Source organism: Vicugna pacos, chromosome 11 (assembly GCF_048564905.1).
Source record: "Vicugna pacos chromosome 11, VicPac4, whole genome shotgun sequence".
Classification (NCBI taxonomy): Eukaryota; Metazoa; Chordata; class Mammalia; order Artiodactyla; family Camelidae; genus Vicugna; species Vicugna pacos.
In genome coordinates, this window is record NC_132997.1 from 91,167,808 (window position 1) to 91,190,695 (window position 22,888).

The 22,888-nt window shown below is 47.0% G+C and overlaps 2 protein-coding genes across 14 annotated transcripts in view; one reads left to right on the forward strand and one right to left on the reverse strand.

Annotated features, from left to right (window-relative positions):
- DENND10 (DENN domain containing 10) overlaps positions 1-1,513 on the forward strand; it is a 38,326-nt gene extending 36,813 nt beyond the window's left edge. For all 11 annotated transcript variants that reach the window (XM_072971980.1, XM_072971972.1, XM_006200164.3 and 8 more), the window contains one exon: positions 81-1,513. In XM_072971980.1, coding sequence (XP_072828081.1) covers positions 81-257 — 177 coding nt within the window. In that variant the 3' untranslated portion in view covers positions 258-1,513. The remainder of the gene's footprint in view (positions 1-80) is intronic.
- Positions 354-21,122, reverse strand: SFXN4 (sideroflexin 4). 3 transcript variants are annotated; one of them, XM_072971983.1, is made up of 15 exons: positions 20,755-21,121; positions 19,369-19,434; positions 18,066-18,140; positions 17,186-17,212; positions 17,047-17,101; positions 16,449-16,474; positions 15,737-15,790; positions 15,595-15,651; positions 15,376-15,441; positions 14,760-14,838; positions 13,766-13,881; positions 9,541-9,626; positions 7,664-7,781; positions 3,826-3,905; positions 354-789 (listed from the first exon to the last, which is right to left on the reverse strand). In XM_072971983.1, exons 1-14 carry the CDS (start codon positions 20,791-20,793, stop codon positions 3,828-3,830), a joined length of 942 nt encoding a protein of 313 aa, XP_072828084.1. In that variant the 5' UTR covers positions 20,794-21,121; the 3' UTR covers positions 354-789; positions 3,826-3,827. The 3 variants fall into 3 exon arrangements, with proteins under 3 accessions (XP_072828084.1, XP_072828083.1, XP_072828085.1); XM_072971982.1 differs by lacking the exon at positions 354-789 and having other exon boundaries at positions 3,495-3,905; XM_072971984.1 differs by lacking the exons at positions 354-789; positions 19,369-19,434 and having other exon boundaries at positions 3,495-3,905; positions 20,755-21,122.
- Positions 21,123-22,888: the final 1,766 nt, after the last annotated feature.

The following is a 22,888-nucleotide window of genomic DNA, read 5'->3' on the forward strand; positions in this document are numbered from 1 at the left end:
AAAAACAGCAGGAAGAATTCTGGAGAACTATTCAAATTTTTTGATACTAACATATTATATATTTTCCTGTTCTTTTAAAGGATATTTCCCTAAAAACAAAAGAAATCTTCACCAACCTGGCTCCGTTTTCAGAAGTTTCGGGTGATGGAGAAAAGCGAGTGCTCAATTATGAGGCACTAAAGCAGAGACGACTTCCGCCAGCAACAGAAAACTTCCTCTACCATCTAGCAGCAGCGGAACAAATGCTGAAAATCTGACCACGGGGCAGAATGTGTCACTGATGACAGATCTAAAGCCCTGGCACCGTGACTATCCATCACCTATGTAAAATACTGGAAATAGCAAAGAAAACGTTCTATTTTTAATGATTTATTTGAAAGCATTGAAGTTTGACCTGAAAAAGCACTGAAACACATATGAAAACACTTCTGAATTCCTCCTATCTGATTAATTTCACGCCTCCTCTCAATGTTTACAAAGTGCTGTAACCACCATATGTAACATCATACAACTGCCCGATGTCCTGGAGTAAGAGCGAAACAGCTCTGTCGAGTTCTCATGCAAATGACAGCAACTCCGAAGGCCTTCGTTACTCTACGTTCCAGTTTGTCTCACTGTGTAGCCACCAACGAATAGTTTATTTTCAGAAAGCCGCCTGAAATTTTGCTTTGTATTCTTCTAGGAAGAACTTTAATTCCTCGTGAGGAACTCTACTTTCTGAGCCAAACTACTAAGTTTTCTGCAGAACCGTCTAGAAGATCATTCAAAAGACCCTGCAGTTGCACTTTCCTATAAAAGAAAATTCTTTTCTTAGCCTTTGAACATGTTGCCTATATTATAAGGGTTTTGCATAGATTTTATACCTGGGTAGACAACTTTAATAATCCATATTTATACTGTCGCAGAGGTAAGCAGTTGGCAACTTCGGCCATTAGTTCTCTTTAATTAACCCTGTTGCTAGCTATATTGTTTTGAAAAAGATGCCAGCCGTTATGTGATAGAATAAAATAAGAAGCCCATTTTGAACGTAAATGTCTGCAGTGAAGCAGCAACTTTATATAATTGGTGAGGGAGTGTGAGAATTCACTTCTTGTGAGGGCCAAAACCAGAGAATGTTTTCAAACAACTTTAGTAAAAATAATTTGGCCACATATAAAGGCAATTGTTCTTGTTCAGTTAGGTACCTTTTTCATAATTAGAGACCTAAAAATTGCAAAATAAGCATGGGGGTCTAAATTGTTTTTGTTATTATATACGTTCATATTAATTATGAAAGGTGATTTTTCACTCTTTTTTACTCAGTACTGCTGTCCTTAGAAATCTTACCCAGAAAAAATGTCTGCAAAAATACTTGCCTTTCTTGGATCTTTCATTTATTCTTGGTGTCAGACATTTGTTAAGGAAAAAATTTTTAACATACTCCCCTTGGGTGGGGGCAGGGGAAGATTTGAAATGAGATGATGTTTACTGAGACAAACAATTGAAAATTAAATCTGCACTTTATGAAAATTAATACTAACATCTTTTTCTCCCTCATTTTTTTGTATTACTTTATTAGCTAATGATCAAAGTTGTTAAAATTAGAAATTTATGATACAAAAATAAAATGGAAATATTTTGATACTCAACAGAGTTTTAGGCAGATGAAGAATTATGCCCTCTTTCTCTAATTCTCCCCACTCCAAACGAAAAAAGAAAAAAACCCTTTTTGTCAACTGCAGAACCACTGGGGAGTTACCCCAAGACCTATTTGAAGGTTAAGCATTCCAGCGCCTTCCATTGGCTCGGCGTCTCTTCCATCCCGACTTCTGGAGCTGACTTTAATGGTGAAGCGTCTTCTTTGAAAAGATGCTCTTAGATTACTCCTCTGTCATCTGTTAGTGGCTAAACCTCCACCTGGAGCCTTTGCACATTTTGTTCTTTTTGTTTAGTATAAGCCTGTGGCTACATGGAGCCGACTGGTAGCTCATTTTCACAGATTTTTATCCTTTTAGGCTGCTGTGAAACATCTACCAAATTTGGAGATAACTGTCATTGTGGCCTAGGGAAAACTGAAAGACACAGGTTATTTCTCAGATGACCTGGGGCAGGATGTGATGGAGACCGTCCTCCGGTGCGCAAATGTTTGGGTACCTACTCTATGCCGTGCACTATGTCTTCTGGGGCTTCCTTGATGCACAGGATGCTGCTTCCTGCTCTCAAAGTGCACAGACGGGGGCGGGGGGGGCATAAGGTCAGCAAATAGGCCAACGCACTGCAGTGTGGCAAGTGCCAGGCACGGTATGAGTGCTGCAGGAGAGGGCGCCTAATTCTGTATGGTGACTCCTGGAAGGCTTCCTGGAGAAGAGAGATTGACATCCAAGTCAGACCTGAAGCATAGGCAGGCGTTAGCCCAGAGCAGAGGGGAAGGCTTGTGGGAAGGCCCAAGGAAGAGAGACCACAGCACATCTGAGGAACTGGATGTTGGTCCAGAGTGAAGAGAGGGAGTGGCAAGCGATGAATAAGGTAAAGGCTCCTGCGTGCCACAGCAAGAAATCTGGACTTGATCCTGATGCATTGGGAGGCCACTGAAGGCTTTTGAGCAGGTGTGCTTCAGAAGAACAGGCTGGAGGTAGACTGGAGGCAGCCAGACAGCGGGTAAGATGAGTGATACCAGTGGGGGATGCTGCTGGACCGAGCTGGGGTGGGAGCAGTGGATGCAGAGGGGTGAGGTCTAGAGACTTAAATTAACACTGTTGGGCTGAGTCTGTTGAATGGGATGGGGGAGGGCAGGGTAAGGGTGATGCTAGTGGTCCTGAGTGATGAAACTGGGGAAGTGGTGGTACCAGCTCCTGAGAGTGGGAGGGAAAGGTGGTCTCAAGTGGACATCCAAATGGCAGAGTGCAAGGGGCAACTGGACGTGGGCCTGTTGCTCCAGGGAGAGCAAGGCCCATGACAGGCCTGCGCAGCCGGCAGAGTGGACGTATGAAGAGGATTTGCGGTGGGGAGGGGCGGGCATGGATGGCAGCAGTTCTTAGTGGAAGGTGGGATGGAAACAGGATAGAAACCTCTGAAAATGTTTGGCTACAGAGGCGGGGGGGTTGCTTTTTTCATGAGGCAGGTGACTCAAGCAGTTTAAAGGCTACTGGGAAGGAGCAGAGAATTGAGGCTGGAGCCAGAGGGACAGTGGCAGCTGCAGAGAAGGTCCAAAAGAAACAGGGGGGTCGGGCACAGCCGACCTCAGAGAAAGGTCAGCAGGTTTGCTGCCAGGAGGGTGACACCCTTGGTTTTCACTGTGCAGAGAAGACAGGGTCATTGGCCACTGAAGAGGAAGAAGGAGCTGGCAAAGATCTTCAGCTGTTTCCAGGACAGGAAGAAGCTGAGGCAGGAAACGGGATTGTTTTGGGGGCTGAAGGCCTTCACCGGCTCACTACACGTGCACCCTGAGGTGGGGCATCAGCTTAGTCCCTGTGCCACGTGGGCGTGGTGGACCTTTGTCTTTCGTTTTCAACTACTCAACCACAGACAAGTTTATTAGCAATTTCGCAGTATCCCTTCACAGGATGAGGAACAAACAGAACACTTGATCTTACATCACACATCCCCTCAGCAGCCCCACGGGGTGGGTCAGACAGGACAGACCCCCATTTTTCTTCTTCCATCCAGGCTTGTTTAACACTGGGCACAACCAGCCTCAAAATCGTCTCGGCAGGTGTAATCGTAAGCTTTCCTGTCGCCGCGGACACCTCTGGGATTCCCAGTTCACCTCTGGCAGAGTTCCTGAAACTGAAACCTTGGGAGGAAGGTTTTCACTGCAGGAACCAAACAGATTCACCTAAAACTCACCCCTACACCCCTCTGTTATAGAAGAGTTCTGTTTCTTCTGTTGCAGATTGAATTTCCTTTTCCAGCTCGCTGCACTGTATCTGAAAAACAAAGTTAAATTCTTAACATTCATATTAAGAAAGTTTTCTTGCCTTAGAAGCCAAGTTAAAAAAAATTTTTTTTTCAGAAAGCATCTATTTCACATTCTAGCTTTTTCAGTGATGTCTAATCTATAGCAAAAAACATTAACTTCTTAAAAACTTTTTCATGGAAAATTTCAAATGTTAACAAATGCCAAAAACATATAGTGAATCCTCATATACTCATCACTCAGCTTTAACTATTAACAGTCTGCCGATCTTATTTCATCAAGCATCTCCCATACCGAGTTGTGGGGTGTTTTCTGGAGTATTTTAAGGCAATTCTCAGATGTATCAGTATTTCACGTACAAATACTTCAGTATGAAATTCCAAATGATAAAGCCTCTGTCACACAACTACATGCTATTATCACACCTGACAAAATTAACAACAGTCCGAAATACCATGCCACATTTCTAGGCTAGCAGGGTGGCAGAAGTACCAGCTGACACTGGCAAGCAGAGGTGGCTAACGGAAAAGGAGCTTTGGGAAGGACAAGTTTCCTCGTTGAGGTCCTTGAGGTTCCAGACCTGAAATTCACTGCACCCCATGCAATGTCTAAGGAGGTGCCCTGGGGCAGAGAATCACTCCCAGCCTGGGGCTCTCTCTGCAAGCCACCCCAGGCAGGACAGGCAAGTGGGGCTCCGCTTAGCCCAGGCCCACCATTCAGCCGCTTCCATGCCCACCTTGGAGTAACAAGGTATTTTAAAAGCCCAGCAAATGCCAGGACTTGCTTGGCGGGGGCTGGAGGTATCTCAAGGGTAGATGGACTCCATTTCCTGCCTCCACTCTGGCCTCTAAGAGCCCTGCACCCGTTAAGACTTGCACAAACCACCTACTGCCTTTGGAGTAGGGTCTGCTTCCTTGGCCTAGCAGTGCAGGCCCCGCCACCTGCCCCAAGCATCCTGTCAGTCACGTTCAGCCACACGTGTCCAGGTACACTGGACTCCTCAGCCCTCCTGCTCTCTGCACTGGGAATGCCCCTTCCTTCCCCATCTCTGCCTGTTCAAATCCATCCATATCCAAAGCCTACCTCTTCCATGCAGCCTTCCTGGATCAGTTAGAAATTCTCTTCCTTCCCTAATCTCCCCATAGCCTTTCAGTCATGTTTACTTTCTGTCATGTAAGAGTCATTTCCATACCATGTTACCCTTCCTGCTAAAGCCTCTGGCAGAAACTGCCACCCGCCCCCGACATCTGCTCTTTGCTTCCACAGCAGCAGAACTTTAAATAGGTCCAAAAGAAAGACTTTATTTCCTAGCTTCCCCTGCACATGACTCAGTTCTGTCACGGTGATGAAAGCAGACAAGCCAGGTGACTGTGGAGAATGAGAATGTCATCTTGCTCCCTAAGGATGAGGGCCAACCCCGGGGTGGGCGGCGTGCTGAGCTGGAAGCAGCCCAGGTTCCTGAGGACTTCATGACACACAGGTGTCTTACCTGGCCTGGCCACCCCTCACTTTATGTGAATGAGACATAAACATCCCCCTTGTTCGAGGCACTGTTCTGGATCTCAGTTACAACCAGATGCAGTCCTAGTTCTTGGTCCCGGCTCTTGGCGTCGTACCTGAGCCAGAAATCTGGGTGCCCCTAGGTCCCCTTCTCTGCAACACTTTCACCCCCAATCTGCTCAGAAGTTCTGACTTACCCAACTCAAGTATTTCTCTCCAACCTACTACCACGGGTCTGCTCTGAGCCCCCTTCACCCTGCTGTGGGGATAATTTTACAGCCTCCCAACTATCTCCACCTACAGTGTGGGGTCCAGAGTAACATTCCTAAAGTACACCCTGCTAAGCCACTCGCCCCGCTGCCTCCAGGATAAAAGTTCCATCACCTTGTGGGGGTGGTGAGGCCTTTCATCATCTGGCCAGAACCGGCACACCTGCCCTGCCTACCATAGCTGAATAACCTATCAGGGAATTTCACATTTCCCCTGAGCCTCAGGCGCTCCATCTGCAAAATGGGAATACAAACTACCTTGAAGGGTACTTCTGAGGACAACTGCCCAGGACACAGAAGGGACTGGATAACACAGGGGCCTCACTTGTTGTAAGTGGGAATACCCTGAAGCTTCCTCTCCTACACACTCCAGCCACCTGCAACCCCTCAGAGTGTCCCGGGTGGGCCACGCAAGAGACCTCCGTGCCTGTGTCCCAGCTGTTCCCTCTGCCCACGCTGCCCCTTCCCAGTGCACCCAGCCCCGCCTGGGCTCCACTGCAATCCCACTTTGGCTACAGTTCCCTCACTGGCCCAAGGACCCGAGCATGCCCATTCAGCCATGTAACTTAAGTTAGCAGCTGTCTGACTCCAGAAGGCCAGGGAGTGGCATCCGGCTGTGGGGCACAGAATGGCAGTGGTGAAGGCTGACTGCTGACACGCTGTCCCGGGCCCAGCTTCTTGAGGGTGACCATGTACCCACAAGGGCCCCAGCCATAGAAAGAGGCCACTGGCCGAGGAGCAAAACCAAGTTACTCCTGACCCCAGAAAAATGAATCCCATTACACATCGTAACTTTAATCCATACAAAGCAAGTGGAAGGAGAGCCTGGTTATCCAACAACAAACTCGCCAATTCTGGATTCTGACACCCCAACGCCAGTGAAGGGAACGCCCAAAGATTCCTTTCCTTGGATCCCCTGAAGCCCCCTGCTCCACTCTCAGCCTGGTCAGGGTTCCTGGGCTCTGTGTACCCCTTACGCCCACCTCTCCAACCTTTACCGACCTCATAATGAGTATAGGAACCATCTGAAATAATTTAAAACTTCTATGTTATGTGCTGTTAAGGTTGCCAGTATTAATGACTCTATAAACCTAAACTTACAACTTGGGTTTCGAACAAGATCATTCCATAAATACAAATGCTTTTGAGGACATGAGTGATTTTTTAACTTCAGTGACAGCAACAAGCATTTGAAATTTTTAGCCAAGAAATGCCAGAAATCGATATTATCTTACACTGAAAACGTCCTTGATACCAGCAACAAGGTTTTGCCGAGGTACTGTGATCTTCATCTGTCTTTCATAGAAACTGAGCATCAGAGAGTTTAAGCAAACTGACTATGGTCGTGGAGGGACTGGGAACTTGAGTCCAGGCAGTCAGACTCATCATAGATCATCATCTATCCTGGTCTACAGAACTGCGCTGTCTGGAACAGTAGCCACTAGCTGCATGTGAGCACGTAAGTTAAAATAAAATTAAACTAGCGGGGAAGGCATAGCTCAGTGGTAGAGCGTGTGCTTAGCGTGCATGGGGTCCTGGGTTCACTTCCCAGTACCTCCATTAAAATAAATAAGCCTAAATTATCTCCCCCCCAAACAAAACAAAATTAAACCAGATTAAAAATCCAGTTCCTCAGTCACACTAGCCACGTTTCAACAGCCACACGTCATGAGCAGCTACCATATTGGACAGCACAGATACAGAACACTGCACAAAGTCCCACTGGGTGGGGCGTCGCTACAGATTATAAAATATCTCAAAGTTGTTTTTTTTTTCTCTAACGTCCCAGAAAAATGCTTCTGATATACCATTAAGAAAAACAGAATCCAAAGCTGGATAAGTCTTTTGGGGAATGGGATTATGTGCAAATGTCTTATACTTTTGTAAACTTCACAAATTTTTTCAGAGAATAATTTATTTCACTCTGATAACAAGGGGAAGAAATAGTTTTTTGGGTTTTTTTTTTTTTTTTTGAGAGGAAGTCCAAGGGGTCACTTACCCGTCCAATCTGTGGGAATATGCTGAAAGAAACTGGCACCATCAGTCCCATTACAAGGACAGTACAAGAAAACTTCAAGGACCACAATGACCACGGATACCGCAGGAAAAACTGGCTCCTGGAAGAGGCAAAGTTACAGGGGTTACAGGGCTATTTTAGAGGCTGGCCCTCTGCTCGAATGGTGGCCAATTGTCTTGTGAGCCGCTGCAGGCCCTGCCTCAGTTCCCACTGGCCCCACAAACAGGCAAAATGAGTGGCTGCATGGACGGAACACCCACTACGCATCAGGCTGAGGGTTAAGCACTTCACATTCATTTGCTCATTTGACCCCCAAAGACCCTGTGAGGCCTGTGTTATCATCACTCCTTCACAGGAACAGGAGAATGAAGCCACTGGCCGGGTGAGTCACTTACCTAAAATCTGCCAACTCTCAAATGTGAGAGGTCAGGTTCTAGAGCCTGTGCTCTCCCCCGGGTCACGTGGACATGGATGTGACATTCTGACCCTGACCTTTGACAGTGTGGGAAGGTGCAAAGAACCTCAGCCTCCGAGTCAGAGACCTGGGGTCCTGGGGTCTGGTTAGGGCTCAGCCACTGACAGACTGTGTGCTCTTGGGAAAGTCACTTTCCCCTTCGTAGCCTTGAGTTTTTTTCAGATACAAAATGAAAGAGTTGAGTTAGAAGAGCCACTGAGGTCTTCCTAGCCTGGATACGTTTCATGGCTGTGAGCTCGCACGAGGTCCTTGCAGGCACCCCGAGGCCCACTGGGATAGGAAGACCATCTCTTCCCATCAGGCAGCTACTGCCAATGGATAGGCCTCAGGGGACAAACTGGAAGGCTCCAGCTCTCCCAGAAGCCCCCACTCTAAGGACAGCCAGAGAACTTCAGGAAGACCCTGACACAGCAGAAGTCCTCACACCCATCCAGCTGGATCGACCATGGGAAGTAACTGTTGGTTTTGTCCAGGACACTGCTACGTCCTGAAATGCACTCCTTATGTGGTCCCAGTGGAAGCTTGCTAGCTCGGCACCCTGGACAGAGCCGGCTGGTTCAGCACCAAGCAGGTGACCCCACTTGGGCCAAAAGAATCCTTCCCCAGGAGTTTATGAACTCAGTGGAAGACATTCTCTGTCTCCCCAACCCCTGGCGTTTGCTGTTTTCCTTTCTCATCAGGACACTGTGAGAATATGAGCTGGGAGATGGCAGCAGTCATGTCCCTCATCAACACAAAGGAGCCAATGTGTGGCAGGAGAGATGGAAGACAACTCCCACGAAAGAGAAAACTGTCCTGCACTAGAGTCTCTGGTCAGTTGCCATAGGCTACGCTTCTGCCTATTCCCAGGATCTAAATCAATGCATCTCCCTTCTGCTCTAAGCTACTAACTGCAGTGGGGCGTCTCATACTGGCTGATCCTCAGGCTCTCCTTCTAATAGGTCATTCCTCACTTCTCAAAAGGGATGGCAGTCTACTGATTCTGGACCAACTGAGCTAATTTAACACATATTTGGAAGGCAGAAAAGAGGCTTGAGCAATATTCTCAGCATATCAAAGGTGGGAGAGCCTACAAATCATCCAAACTCATCATTGTAGAAGTGAGGAGACAAGCCTCAGCAGGTGCCGGGACACGCCCCAGGAGCAGAAGTCACTGAGGACAGGGCCTGGGCGAGATTCCAGGGTCATTGGAATATGCAAATCAGCATTTCCATAGCTGCCCTAAATCAATCCTACTGTCTTACCTGTGATGAAGAGCAGTTGGAAGATTCTTGAAGCAACTTCTTCCCACCCTTCCCACCAGATTCAGGATTTGACAAGTTTTATATGGACTTTGACTATCAAAATGTTTATTCCTACTCAGGCAGATGAGCGTACCTCTTACCTTTTAAAGAAGTATGAGAAGATTTCGGGGATAAAAGCTGAGGTCCCAAACAGCACAACTCTGGATGTTGCTGTATCTTTAACAGCCTGGTGGAAATGAAAAGAGAGCAGCTTAGCACATGGAGTGAGAGGACTTCCAGGGATCTTGCAACTCATGACAGAGACCAGTAAACCACTTCTCTCCCTTCCCGCTTAGAAAAATAATCAAGTGCAAAGAGGTGGAGCCAGCACCTGACACAGATGCCCGGGGTTGGTGCCCGGAGTAACCAGAGACGAAATTTACCTCCTCTGACTCTACAAGGTCTCCATCATTCCCACCAGCCACCCCAAACGAGATACTCACTAAGTACAAGCACAGGCAGCTTGCAGACAAATCCTTACTCAGAACCAAATGGCAGCGCCTTTGGTGGAAATACTGGATTTGCCACCGAGGACCACTCCATGTTTTCCTTTCAGTCCAGGACTCTGCCACTGGCCTTCCTCTCCTGAGCAACTCCCCAGTTATTCCCACCCCTTCTAGTGAAGGAATCCTCCAAACGTCCAGCTCCGAGTGCACTGGCGAGGCAACACACTCACTCGTAACTTGCACGAGTCTACCTGTATGTGCCCATCTTTTCCTTGTGTAGTTAAAAGTACGCTATAAAATTTTCTTTTGCACAAACATGCATGTATAGTTTATAACATTTTGTCACTTTTAAATAATATACATTACTCTCTATACTGAACGTTTAAAGATGTAATTTACAGTATATGGGTCATATGCACAAAGTCATGTGTACTCAAGGGCAACGTAAGAGACATTCAAGGGAAATTCTGACTACAGATGACACTCACATGCCAACTTCAGAGCTCAACCCCCGATAAGACACAACTGACTGCACACCTGGCACCACCTAGTGTGAGATGAATAGGCAGTCACTCCACCATTCCCTCCCCTGAGCTCTGTTCCTCACGCTTCCGGCCTCCCATGACTCCATGGCTACAGCCTGCTTCCCGGCTCCTCTGCTGTGCCCGGTACCCTATTCTCTGCTTAGGACACTAACACTCAGCTCCCGCGATCCTCTGTGGGATTGCCTTTTCCTCAGGAGGACAGAGGGCATCAAGGAGGGTGGCTTTCAAAATAAACTTTCAGGAATGAAAAATAAAGTCACTTGACTCCAGGAAGAGGAAAGTGGCTGCAGGGAGTGGGAGGGTGTAGCTCGGTGGTAGAGTGAGTGCGTAGCATGCATCAAGGTCCTGAGCCTAATCCCCAGTTCCTCTATCAAAATAATAAATAAATAAGTAAATAGCCTAATTACCTCCCCCTACCTCCCAAAAAAATAAAAAATAAAAAGAAGTGAGCTGAGAAGCTTTCACTTCTTTAAAAACAAAAAAGTGGCTGCAGAGTGTAGCGTGTTTCGACGTCAGTGGGCGAGGCCAGACTCTCTCCATTTGTCTCGTGTGGAAAGAGAAAACATTCCAGACTGGACACCGATCATGAGGAGGCCCGGGGAGACGCAACACACTCACTGCAACTGACGGGCTGACAAGACCAGTCAAAGGAAAACGACGTGCTCGAGGCTCCTGAAATCTGATCAAAGGTGCCCTATTACAATCAGATATCGCTGGTTACGTAGTTTCTGAAATTTTAGCCAAAAAAAAGAAACCTTCCGGCAACAGGGAAATGATAAAAGAATGCTAATGCTTATGCATGGTCGCAGTCACTTTATTCTTAAGAGAAAGATAAATTTTTTTTTTAAGCAGATCATCAAACCTTTCTTTTACCCTAAATTGGCCTTCATGCAAAAAACGGCACTCCTCTGGACAAGATGGGATAGAGAACTGGAGAGCCAGCGGGGCCGAGGCCACCTCCCCGCAGCTCCTGGGGAGAAGGGATTCTGACTGGTGAGGGCTTGGGTCACCAGAGCCCAGCACAGCGCCTGGCGGGCAGGAGGTGCTGCGGAACAACTTGTGGAGTAAACATTCGCTCTCACTGTTCTCTTTGGCATATTTATGCCCTGCAGTTAAAATTGAGTTAAAGAGAAATGCAAACATTCCTCCACACACAAAGTCGCCCATGAGCGTTCAGAGCAGCATGACGCATAACAACCGAAAACTGGACACAGTCCAAATGTCCATCGCCAGGGGAGTAAACAAGCAAAATGTGGTCCATCCATACAACGGAACACTGCTCAGCGACTCTAAGCCACACAGCACACTACTGACACATTAAAAGATGGATGAACCTCAAAAGTTGAAGAAGCCAGACACAAAAATATTGTATGATATACCTGTAGGAAATTTCTAGAAAAGGCAAACCTATGAAGACATAAAGCAGACCAGCGTTTCCCTGAGGCTGGGGGTGGGAAGGGGTGTGACTGTAAATGGGCACAGGGGAAACTTTCACGGCGATGAAGTGTTCTAAAATTGGACTGTGGTGATGTTTGTACAACTGTTTAAATTTACTGAAATCCATCAAACTATAGTCTTCCAATTAATTTTATAGCATGTAAATTCCTCCTCAATAAAAGTGTTAGAAAATGTCTCTTTAGGGCAGATTCTTAGGCACAGGACCTTCATTTCAAAAACGAGGTATTTCATTTCTGGCAGTAATTTCTCTCATTGTGACTTGCAATTTTCATGTCCTTACTGTAATTCACTGAGGTGGCCACTATTTCCAGACATGCTATTAGATGCACTAGTGGAAATACTTGTAGCATGCATCTGATGGTTTATAATTCAACTTTGTAAATCAGTGATAGGATTTACAGCAACATATTTCATGAGCCCAATAACGACAGATTTATGGACTGAATGAGAAGCCATCTTTTCTGACCCCCTTTTCCACCGACAGGCTGGGCAGGAGGCCCAGCGGGCTCAGAGAGGCCCCCAGACCGAGGACACAGTGAGAGGCCCAACTACTCTCTATACTTTGCAAACAATTGCCTATGTTACAATTCTTTGGCTAAAATCACTTCACAGAGACCAAAAAAGATCCCACTTGCTTAAAAGGTATTTTTGCCCCTTAACAGAGGCACTGGGGGGTCGAACCCAGGACCTCGTGCACGCCAAGCACGCACTCTTCCACTGAGCTATATAGCCCCCACCCCCGAAAAGGTATTTTTTAAGTTTATACTCAAAACGAACCACAGGTTAGTGCAAGTTCTCTGAGCTGAATGCAGACAGAAGCTTTTATATTGAATGGAGCAAAAGAACAAACTATTTAACAGTAAAAATTCTCAAAATGGGAGGCCTTTTAGAAGAGTCGTAGGTCAGAGTGTTGGATTTCCTCAGGCCATCCTTGACAGCAAATTGGTCCTTCAAGACGAAGACTCTAAGAAAATCTGCCGGGAGGTGGGGAGGGAGGCTTCTCTTAAACCCAGAGAGGGTGTCCACTGACTTCCACGAGTACAGAGCAGGCTGGGAGGGCGGGTGCTGAGCTTGAAGGACAAGACCTCACACTCAAAGAAGGGCTAGTGTTTGGCGGATGCCCATCTGTGATGGTCAGTCTTACGGGTCCACCTGTAATTCCCAGTTATTTAATCAAACACGAATCGAGGTGTTGTGGTGGGGGTGTGCTGTGGATGTGATTAACAGCTACAATCCGTAGAATTCAAGTAAAGGAGATTGATTACTCTCCACAGTGTGGATGGACCTCATCCAATTGGGTTGGAAAGTGTTCAGAGCAAAATCTGAAGTTTCCCAAAGAAGAAATTCTCAGCCCCTGAGTTTCCAGCTTGCAGGCCTACCCTACATATTCCTGGTGCTACAACTGTGTGAGCCAATTATTGGAAATGTATGTAGGTGACAGACAAATAGGCAGATAGCCTGTTTGTTCTTTTATTTTTTTCTGTATATATATTTTCATTGAAGTGTAGTCAGTTTAACATGTGTCAGTTTCTGGTGTACAGCATAATGCTTCAGTCATACACGAACACACACATATTCGTCTTCATGTTCTTTTTTCTTTTTTACCATAAGTTACTACAAGATATTTGAATATAGGTCCCTGTGCTGTACAATATGAACTTGTTTATCTCTGTCGATTCTTTTTTTCTTGGGAACCCAGACTAACACATCACCTTTTAAACATCAGGGCACAAAATGTAGAATCTCTCTCTCAGCATAATGAGGGAAGACAGATGAAAGAATGAAGGGAGACATGAATTTGTGACCAGCTCTCAAACAGAAAATGCAGTTCTTTGCTCAAAAGGCAAACAGCTCACGGCTCCGTTGTGTCCCCCTACCTTGGTCCCAGCTTTTCTGGAATAGCCTATGACATTGCCTTCCTTGTCCATGACCTCAATCCCTCGCATGGGCTCCAGACTTCGGGAGGCAATCACGTTCATTCCACTGAGTTGGGCTGTGGGTGGAAAGACGACACAGAGGGACAAGCGTTGGTCTAATGGAGGAACATCTTTCCAAGTGTCGTGCCTCTTTCTTTGACAGCTGTGCCTCCTGGTCGCCAGGTGCTCACCTGACAGGTACTGGGCCACCCGAGCTCTCCCGTGGGCTGAGGAGTAGGGTCAGAGCTTCTGGCCTCTCAGTCTTTTTTTTTTTTTAATTTTTATTGATTGACTGATTGATTGATGGGGGAGGTAATCAGGTTTATTTATTTATTTATTCATTTTTAATGGAGATACTGGGATTGAACCCAGGACATCAGGGGTTCTAGCACTAGCAGAGCCTAGCACTGAGCTATACCCTCCCCACTGGCCTCTCAGTCTTGAGTCCTGACTACCACCCAGCACCAGGTTCCAACACCCCTGGCAGGATTCCCAGAGAAACCAAGGTCCTTGAAATATGCCTGCCTTCTTGGCTTAAGCTGGTTAGACGAGGTTTTTGTAACATAATTTCCCAGTGTTACCACTGACGTAATTCTGCCAACCCTTCAGGCTGCTCTGATTCCCAAACCCAAATGTGGAGTGTGAACGAGTGAACTTGCAGGCTGGCAAACTTAAAAGGGTTGGTTAATACCTCTGTCACTCCCTTGGAGTCAGACCACTGGGTTGGAGTCCCTTATACCACCCCTTCCTCCCTGCCTCACCCTAGGAAAGTTCCTTAACCTCCCCCGGCCTCAGTCTCCTCATCTGTAAATGGGAATAATAATATTATCCACCCATGAGTTGTCAGGATCAAGTGAATTAAGACATGAAGAAGGCTTGTACAGAGAGTCTTTAAAATGTAATGTGTGTTTCCGGGTTTGTGTTCATCCACAAAGGCGGCAGGCTCCCTGCTTACCGAGCATGACGACAGGAAAGACATTTCTGCTCAAAATGCTACTCAGTGAAAACTTTACTTGCAGCAAACGAGGTAATAACTAGAAAATAAGAGACAAAAATCACTGTTGCACAGGACCAAAAACTCAGCTGAACACATGTGACAGCAGGGAGCTAGCGTCAACTTAGTTCCCATTACAGGTCAGACCCCAGCAAGTGCCCTCCGTGTATTTTTCATTTTCATTCTCGTTCTTCCTGATCATCAGAGAAATACACGGAGGCTCGGGCTGCAGAACTTTTCCAGAGCCACTAAGTCGTTAAGGATTTGAGCCAAGATGTGAACCCAGGCTTATCAGACTCTAAAGTCTACATTTTCAACCATAACAGCGTCCTGACATCTAAAGCAATATACAATGTGTATAACATGTTCATACAGCATGAATTAATTTTTTAAAAAGATAACAGTACTGAGCATATGCCTAGAAACTTGGAAAAATCAGATGATAATTTGGGAGTGATAGGATTCCAGATGACATATTTCCTTCTTTATGTCGTAATCATGCTTTCTAAATTGAGGTAGCACATAAAATTATGATTCTGAGAAATACAAAAATTCGACATATTTTTAAAATACATACTCCAAAAAAGGTAGAGGAAGTGATTACTCCTGCCCCAAGTAATATACTCTCGTAGGGGCGACGATTCTAGGGAAAAACAAAAGTTCATATTTAGCAAATACCATAGTTTTACCCAGAAAAGATAATTAAAACAAATGCACGCACACACACACACACACACACACAAACTCCAAAAGAAATAATACAAAATTGCAGCCCCCTGGGCCTCGTGATACTCACGTAACTTGCATTTCCATTGACGATGCTGAAGACTGTACTGTAGGTGTAGAAGGAAACCTGCAGGAAGACAGAGGCTAATACATCACATTTTGGTTTTAAGCACAATAAAATTCAGTGATCATGAAATGGGAGGAAGTGCTACCTGCGGTAAAATCATGGACTTTAGATTTTTTACTGGCAGCACTGACAAAAACACCTGTAAAGGAAAGAAAGCAAAGCTGTGAGTGTTTGGGGGGAGGGAGAGCCTGTAGAGCAAAGAACTTCCCTAGGGAGATGCAGAACTGAGCCCTCAGGAGCTGGGGCAAGGAGGGGAAGGAGCAGATGCGGGGGGCTAGTGGTCGGTGGACATGTGATGTTGGATGGGCACCCACAGGCACTGAGAGCACCCGGCCGCCTGACAGTGGTCCCCGTGCCATGGAGCAGGGGGTGAGAAGCAGCACTTGCAAGAGTGGAGGCTGTTCTCACTTGGTGAAAACACCTCGTGAAAGCCAAGGTCAGATGGCCTTGCTGGGAGCAATTCCGGGTTCCAGGAGAGGGCCTGCACGATGGGGGAGGCTTGGGGAGAGAAGGTGATGGACAATCACAGGGGCCTATGCCAGGGAGCACATCTTAACTCATCCATCTTCTCCGTAGTGACTTGCACACATTAGGTATTCAAAGAAACCCTCAAGAGGCCCAGGTGCCCGGCTGGATAAGTGGGGGTGGGGTGGGGAGTAGACGAGGGTCAGAGGTTGGGGATCCATAACCATGTATCAGGGGTCCAGAGCTGGAAGACACCAGCCACCAAGCTTGGGAGATGGGTGGACATCTTCCTAAAGCCCCGGCTTCTAAACGGTGAGCAGTAGCTTACTCACCATGGGCGCCGTGAAAGGCAGGAGAGCTGGCAAAAAAAAAAAAGAGGGTCAGTGACCGCAGAGAGGGCAGAAAGGGGCACCGCCCATCCCAAAACCTCTTTTCTGGCCAACTGAAGGCACGGACATCAAAGAGTATTTTTCACTCATTCTTTTTTTTTTCCTAATAAAAATAATAACCATATGCATATGGTAAAACTCTAAATCAACACCGTAGAGAAAGACCTGACCAGGCTCCCTCTCACGGAAGGTAAACCATCACTTGTTCCAAGTCCTGGTTCATCCTTCCGCGTGAATTCAATGCATCTGATGCTGTGACTTAATAATAAGACATGCATATTGGCTTTTTGTCCCTGTTCTGGCACAGAGAGCCTAAAAACCTTGGAATTTCCTAAGTGAGAAGAGTAATAAGGTGAAAAGAGCATCTTTTATTCTTCATAACAAGCCCCTTTCAGCCACATTTGAGATAGTGTCAATGAGATGACTTTTGGAAAGCACCTAAGGAAGGGGGCTGGTTGCCAGGGGAACCAACCATGTGACTAGAGGGAGGCAAAGGTTTGAAACAGTTACAAACCACTTGTGAAAATTAGAGTCAACTCACCTGCCGGTCGAAAAGGACCGGGGATCAGCTTGCTATTGTCAGGATGTACTGTCGACTTCAGAAGGGTAAACAGGAAGGTTAGTCTGATGTTTGATTTTTGTTATTTTAGGCTAAAAATTAGGACAGGGCTGAAACTTACAAGACTTCTCTTCCAGGCTTCTTGTATCTAAAGAGAAAAAAAACAAGCGATAGCCTTTTTAAAGGTGCCCTGGCAGCCAAAGCATCTCCTCTCATTTCTGGTGCCACCTTTGTGAAGCAGCGAACTGTTTTCTACCAAGTGGACCAAACAAATCAAAACAAATGAATTAAATGAATGAACAAATGAACTAATCAGAAGCAAAGAGATGATCCACATGAAAATGATCAGAACACTATAAAAAGCCCCTAGTCTCTGACCCTGGAGAGGACTCAAGGCCAACACCTGACTTGTCACTCAGGTGAGGACCTGAATGCAGCCAGCCTCCCCCGGCTCAGAGCAGAGCGGGCTGTGGCAAACCACGCCATTAGCCAAGTCACTTGCTAAAGAGCCAGGCTGTGAGCCCAGAGGCCCCAGCAAGTTCTTAGAAAAACCAAGTTAAATATGTGAGCTTTCCGCAGGCTGTCTCATGGGACTGATGATTGTGGGCCCTGGAAAGCCCCAGACACTGCAAGGTAGATAACAAATGCTTGGTGTGAGTCCTTAGGCAGGACTGTAACCCCGCCCCGGAACATGGCCTCTAACAGGAAGTCAGTTCTGACTTGGGAGGCCTGCCTGAATGCTGGAATTTGCCATGGGCCTCTAGGAATCTGCTACAGGGAATGACCACTAGTGTCTGCTGCACAGGAGGAACCCTATGCTTTTTCTCCTTCATACAATTCCTACTAATTTTAATCTGGTTTATCAGAAGGAATTCTAACTATACTTAAAAAGCTAACCCTACTGACAAAATCCCACCTGATTTGAGACCATGCAAGCAGAATCACCTGAAGGCAACCACACCCAGCCTTGAGCCAGGCACACCTGCGCACAGGAGACATACCCTTTTGTCCTCCAAGTCACCCCTGGATGCATCTTCATTTGTTAACAATAGTTGCCTCGATTTTTCTATTTTTTCCTGGAATCAGATATTAAGAAATCAAGCGATGATCTCAACGTTGTTCAGATTTATCCACAGATTCCATTAGACAGTCCTGTATGCCATTCAGACTCAGACCACCCAAATTCTTAGACATTTCCAGCAGCTTACCCCACTGGTGCTGCCATTTCCTGCCCCACACTGTTCTTCTCCGATGTCCACTATTTCAGTGAATGAGTGATACCACCATCCACCTGGTTACACAAGTTAGAAACCTGGAAGTCCCTTCTCTCTCACTCACCCCCACATCTAATCAGTTCAGTCTTATCTCTTCTCTTCTTTAAAAAAAAATTAAATACAGGAGATACAAAGAATGATTATATACTCATAATCCCCTCACCCAGAATTAACAACCATGAATATTCAGTTATATTTGCCGCTGATTTTTTTCCCAAAAAGGTCCATTACCTCCAGTCTCAATTCCCTCCCCATTCTATGGGAGGTAATCACTATTATGAATTCAGGGTACAAACTTCCAGATCATTGTTTATATCTATACATACATGAATACATGTTTCCATAAACAAATATGTAATTTTGGTTTTTTATGTTGTAATTTGCATAAATGTTGCACTATATGCATCTTGTTTTCTTTTTTTTAAAATTTTATTAAATTTTAAAATTTTTGTTTTTGGGGGGGTAATTAGGGTATTATTATTATTATTATTATTATTATTATTATTATCATTATCATTACTTTAATGGAGGTACTGGGGATCGAACCTCACTGCCTCACCCTGCAGGTGAGGTATGAACCCCCCTTCTCTAAGTGACATTCAAGGACCTTCAAGAACTGCCTGGTTCCCCTGAATTAAAAGCCCCAGGGACCAGGCGACATGTTCTCCCCCACTGGGCTTTGCTTACAGTCCACTCTCCCTGCCCCTCCCTCCCAGCCTTCCCTCAACAACCTCCCCCAGTTCCCTGCTACACTTTACCCTAGAGCCCGAGGTCCCATCCTCCATGACTAAGGAGGCTTGTTTTGATCACTTTTAAACCACCAGCACTGGGCCAAGTCTTGGACTGCCTGTTAAATGGATGTCCACTTTTACATACCACCTTTCCAATCCAACAGGCTCATTTGGAAGGAACAAAAACATGACAATATATACAGTTTCTGTCATTTCACCTGCTTTCAAAAGGAACACAGTTTTCATGTTTCAGTATTCAATGTGAAATGCACTATCTCTGAAAACAAGAAAATACTTACAATTGAAACAACCAAATTTGTAGGATCCAACAATTCTGTCCACAGAAGAACTCTTTGAATAAAAGACTTCAGGGGTAAGAGCACCAGAGAGGTTAATGGCAGCAGAAAAACAAAGATATGTGGTAATAATAACAGTTACCATTATTTTTGAGAACCTAATAGGGCCTTCTATTTGCAGCACCTCCTGGAATCCTCACAAAATCCCCATCTGACGGGTGAGGAAACTGAGGCTTAGAAGGGCTCATGAATGTACTCAACGAAACCCAACCAGGAAATGACCCAATGGCCTGTGCTCTTGACCACTCCAATATCAATTTGCCCTTGAGGGTTAAAGTCCAAACTTTGGGGACAAATGAGCCTATGCTCACATCTCACATATGACCTTGAAGCAACTACCGAGAAAGTTCTCAGCATCTGTTTCTTCCCGCTCTTAGCATGGTTATAAGGCTTAACTCCAGTGGGAAAGAACCAGTCACCCCAGTGAGGCTCAATAAAGGCAGTTTGGCTCACATGTGGAGAAATGAGGAAACGTTTGCTCCAAAAAGCCCCCAAACTTTGCAGTGGTTCCAGTTTTGAGGCCTGGCTCTGCCCGGACAACTTGAGTTCTGTGTCCTTTCTCAACTTTCCACGTAAAAAAACCGGGTGAGGCTCTACTTTAGGTAAGCGCTCAAAGAGAAAGCTCTAGAATTGTGCTGTCCAATTAGCCACATGTGGCCAGGCCAAATCAGATGTGCTGTATGTGTGAAACACACACCGGATTTTGAAGACTTCCTGCAGAAGAGGATGTAAAATATCTCATTCATAATTTTTTATATAGATTACATGTGGAATGTTAATATTTTTTATCTATTGGGCTAAATGCAATATATTGGTAAAATTCAAAATTTTAAAAGCCACGTTTCTAATGTGGCTACTAGAATTTTAATTACCTACGTGGCTCCCACGCTCTTTCTATAGGACAGCGCTGCTCCAGCTACAGGCTGGAGGCGGGGCCGTGTTACTTTTCGATGGCGGCTTGTCTCACTGGTGGCTGGGCCCACAGACTCTGGGAGGCGAGGGGCTCCTGGGAGGACCTTTCCCTCTCCAACCTGCTGCTCAGCAACAGCTTAGGCAGCAGAAGGCAGACGACTGAGTGGTGGGGAGTGACTCGGTGCCGTTGCAGGGTGACACTGTGCGACCCTCCCCTAGCCAGGCCTGAGGCAGAGGCGACGCACGGTAACCGCCATGGCCGTCGGCTTCGGGCAAGCTTGGGCTTCCCTCTGTCCCCTCCCGAGGTCTGAGATAGGAAGGCGGGTGGCCTGCCCAAGGTCACCGCGGCCAGCGCCGACTCCACGCCGCGCGGCCCATGCCCTCCCCGTCCCCAGTCGCGCCGGGCCCGGGCCGTACTTGGCGTTCGGTGATCCAGAAGCGCACGTTGGGCTCCATGCGGGCGGCGGCGCCACTGCGCCCTTGGAGCCGCCCGGCCCCGCGCTTCCTCCTCCGTCTCCGGCTCTTCTTCCCAGGACCTACGCGCAGCCAGCAGAGGCCGCGGCCGCCGGGCCAGGCGCAGAGGCGGAGCCCGTGGCAAGCCCCGCCCCGGGCGCGCACGTCCCGTCCCCGCTCCCGTGGCCCGCGCGCCCGCAGCTCCCGCTCCTGGCTCCCCGCACGCACGCTGCTCTCTTCTCCCTGCGTGGTGTCCCTGCGCCACCGCCCCGGGCCCCGCGCGCCCGCTGTTGCCGGGAGCCCCCGTGTCCCACAGGCCAAGTGCTCTCAACCTTGTTCCGCCCTTTCCGGTAGCCCCGTCGCCTCCAGGCCCGGAAGGGTCACCTATCAGAAGCCCCAGATCATGGTACTTACCGCGAGGACTCGCTCAGGTGGCGCGTGTTGCCTTCACAGCCCTGCTCTCCGGCGGCGTCTAACTCCGGCCCAGGAGCACCCAGGCTTTTGGACATACCCTAGAAAATCCCTTCAGTTGCACCCAAAGTCCAACGTACACAGGATCCCGGACAGTCAGGACCCACTACATAATTTGTGTGGCCCAGTGAAAAATGAAAATGTGGCGAATTTTACTTTAAAGATTGAAAGTTTTCAAAAGTCGACATCAGCGCATTAAACCAAGCCTGGGGCACTTTTAAGTGAGGAGCCCCGCCGTCAGCCCGTCAGCCCGGGAAGCGCAATGTCTCAAACGCAAGAATTTTTCCCCAGCTCTGGGGCAAATATACGGTTCCTTCTTCTGGATACCGGATCAAGTAAGGACCATTTGTACAGGAAAAAAGTACCTGCCTTCCTTCTCTAGCTCCCTTCCCCGGCACTGGGGTGGGAGGGGGTTCTGTGTTTGTGGAAGCCAGTGTGGATGTTTAGGGTGTTCAGGGGGGTCCTCAGGGGTCCTGGGTTGGGGCCCCAGCAACATCCATTACTTTGTGTGACCCTGGTCAAATCGAAGTCTACTTTCTCATCTGTAAAATGAGGCCAATAATTGTACACATTTTGCATTTGTTGTGGATCAAGTGAGATAAAACATATAAAAGCCCTAACAGTGCTGGGTCCATAGTTAGTGCTCTGCCTGGGCCACTAACACCAGCCAGCCTATTCCCTCCCTTGCCTGGCCTTCCCTCCAGGAACAGGAAACCAGCTCATGGTTTTCTTGAGGCCCATGTGGCTTCTTGGCTCCCACTTTTGCTCACCTCACTTAGCTCACTTTTCCACAGCCTTCAAGACTCCATCTCCTCTTCCAGGACTTCCTTGATGCCCACAGCTGGGTAAGGCGCCCCCTCCTCACTCTGGCCCAATGTTCTCACTGCCCCAGGCAGGAATGCATCTACTGTACTACAGTATTTAGCACACCTATATTATCCTGTTGGCTCTACCCACAAGTATGTCACAAATCCAGCACAGCTGACCTCTCTGCTTCCCTCTCCGGACTCTTACAGTCTAAACAAAGGAGCCAGCGTGATCCTCTTAGAACAAATTGATGTAACTCTTCTCAAAACCTTGCTGTTTCCCATCACAGAATAGAATACAAAATCCTTACCTTGCCCATAAAGCACTCTGGGCTCCCCAGTACCATTCTCCTCCTTCATGGCTCCCATCTCATGGCTCTTCTTCACTCACCCCAAGTCTGGTCTTGCCTCAGGGCCTTTGCACCTGCCATGACCTTTGCCTAGAACCTTATCCCCCTAACTCCCTTTCTACATATTTTATCTCTTTTAAGCCTGTCAAGACCTGAGATAGGTAAAATAGTCCTCATTTTACAGATGAGAAAATAGACCTGGAGAGGTTGACTCCCTGACAATACTGTAAGTTAGAACCTGCAATTCTCTGCCCTAGCCCTTTGCTCCACTTTACTGTCCTTCCAAACATTCTATGAATTTTTATTGTTTACTCCCTCTAGAACATAAGTGCATGAAAGAAAGGATGTTCTCGTTTTTGTTCACTCTTGTGCCTCCAAAACAGCACCTAGCATATGGTAGGCACACCAGGATTTATTAAAATAATGAATAAATGCTCCTGTATTTCTCTTGTCCCCTAAACTGAGTTCCTT

Bases quoted from the DNA above. Each gene is read 5' to 3' on its own strand.
- SFXN4 (XM_072971983.1), bottom strand. From the start codon at position 20,793: ATGGAGCCCAACGTGCGCTTCTGGATCACCGAACGCCAA. The intron at 17,102-17,185 runs GTAAGTTTCAGC...ACCCTTCTGAAG, and splicing joins AAGCCTGGAAGAGAAGTCTT to TCGACAGTACATCCTGACAA. The intron at 15,652-15,736 runs GTAGCACTTCCT...GTCTTCCTGCAG, and splicing joins AGTCCATGATTTTACCGCAG to GTTTCCTTCTACACCTACAG.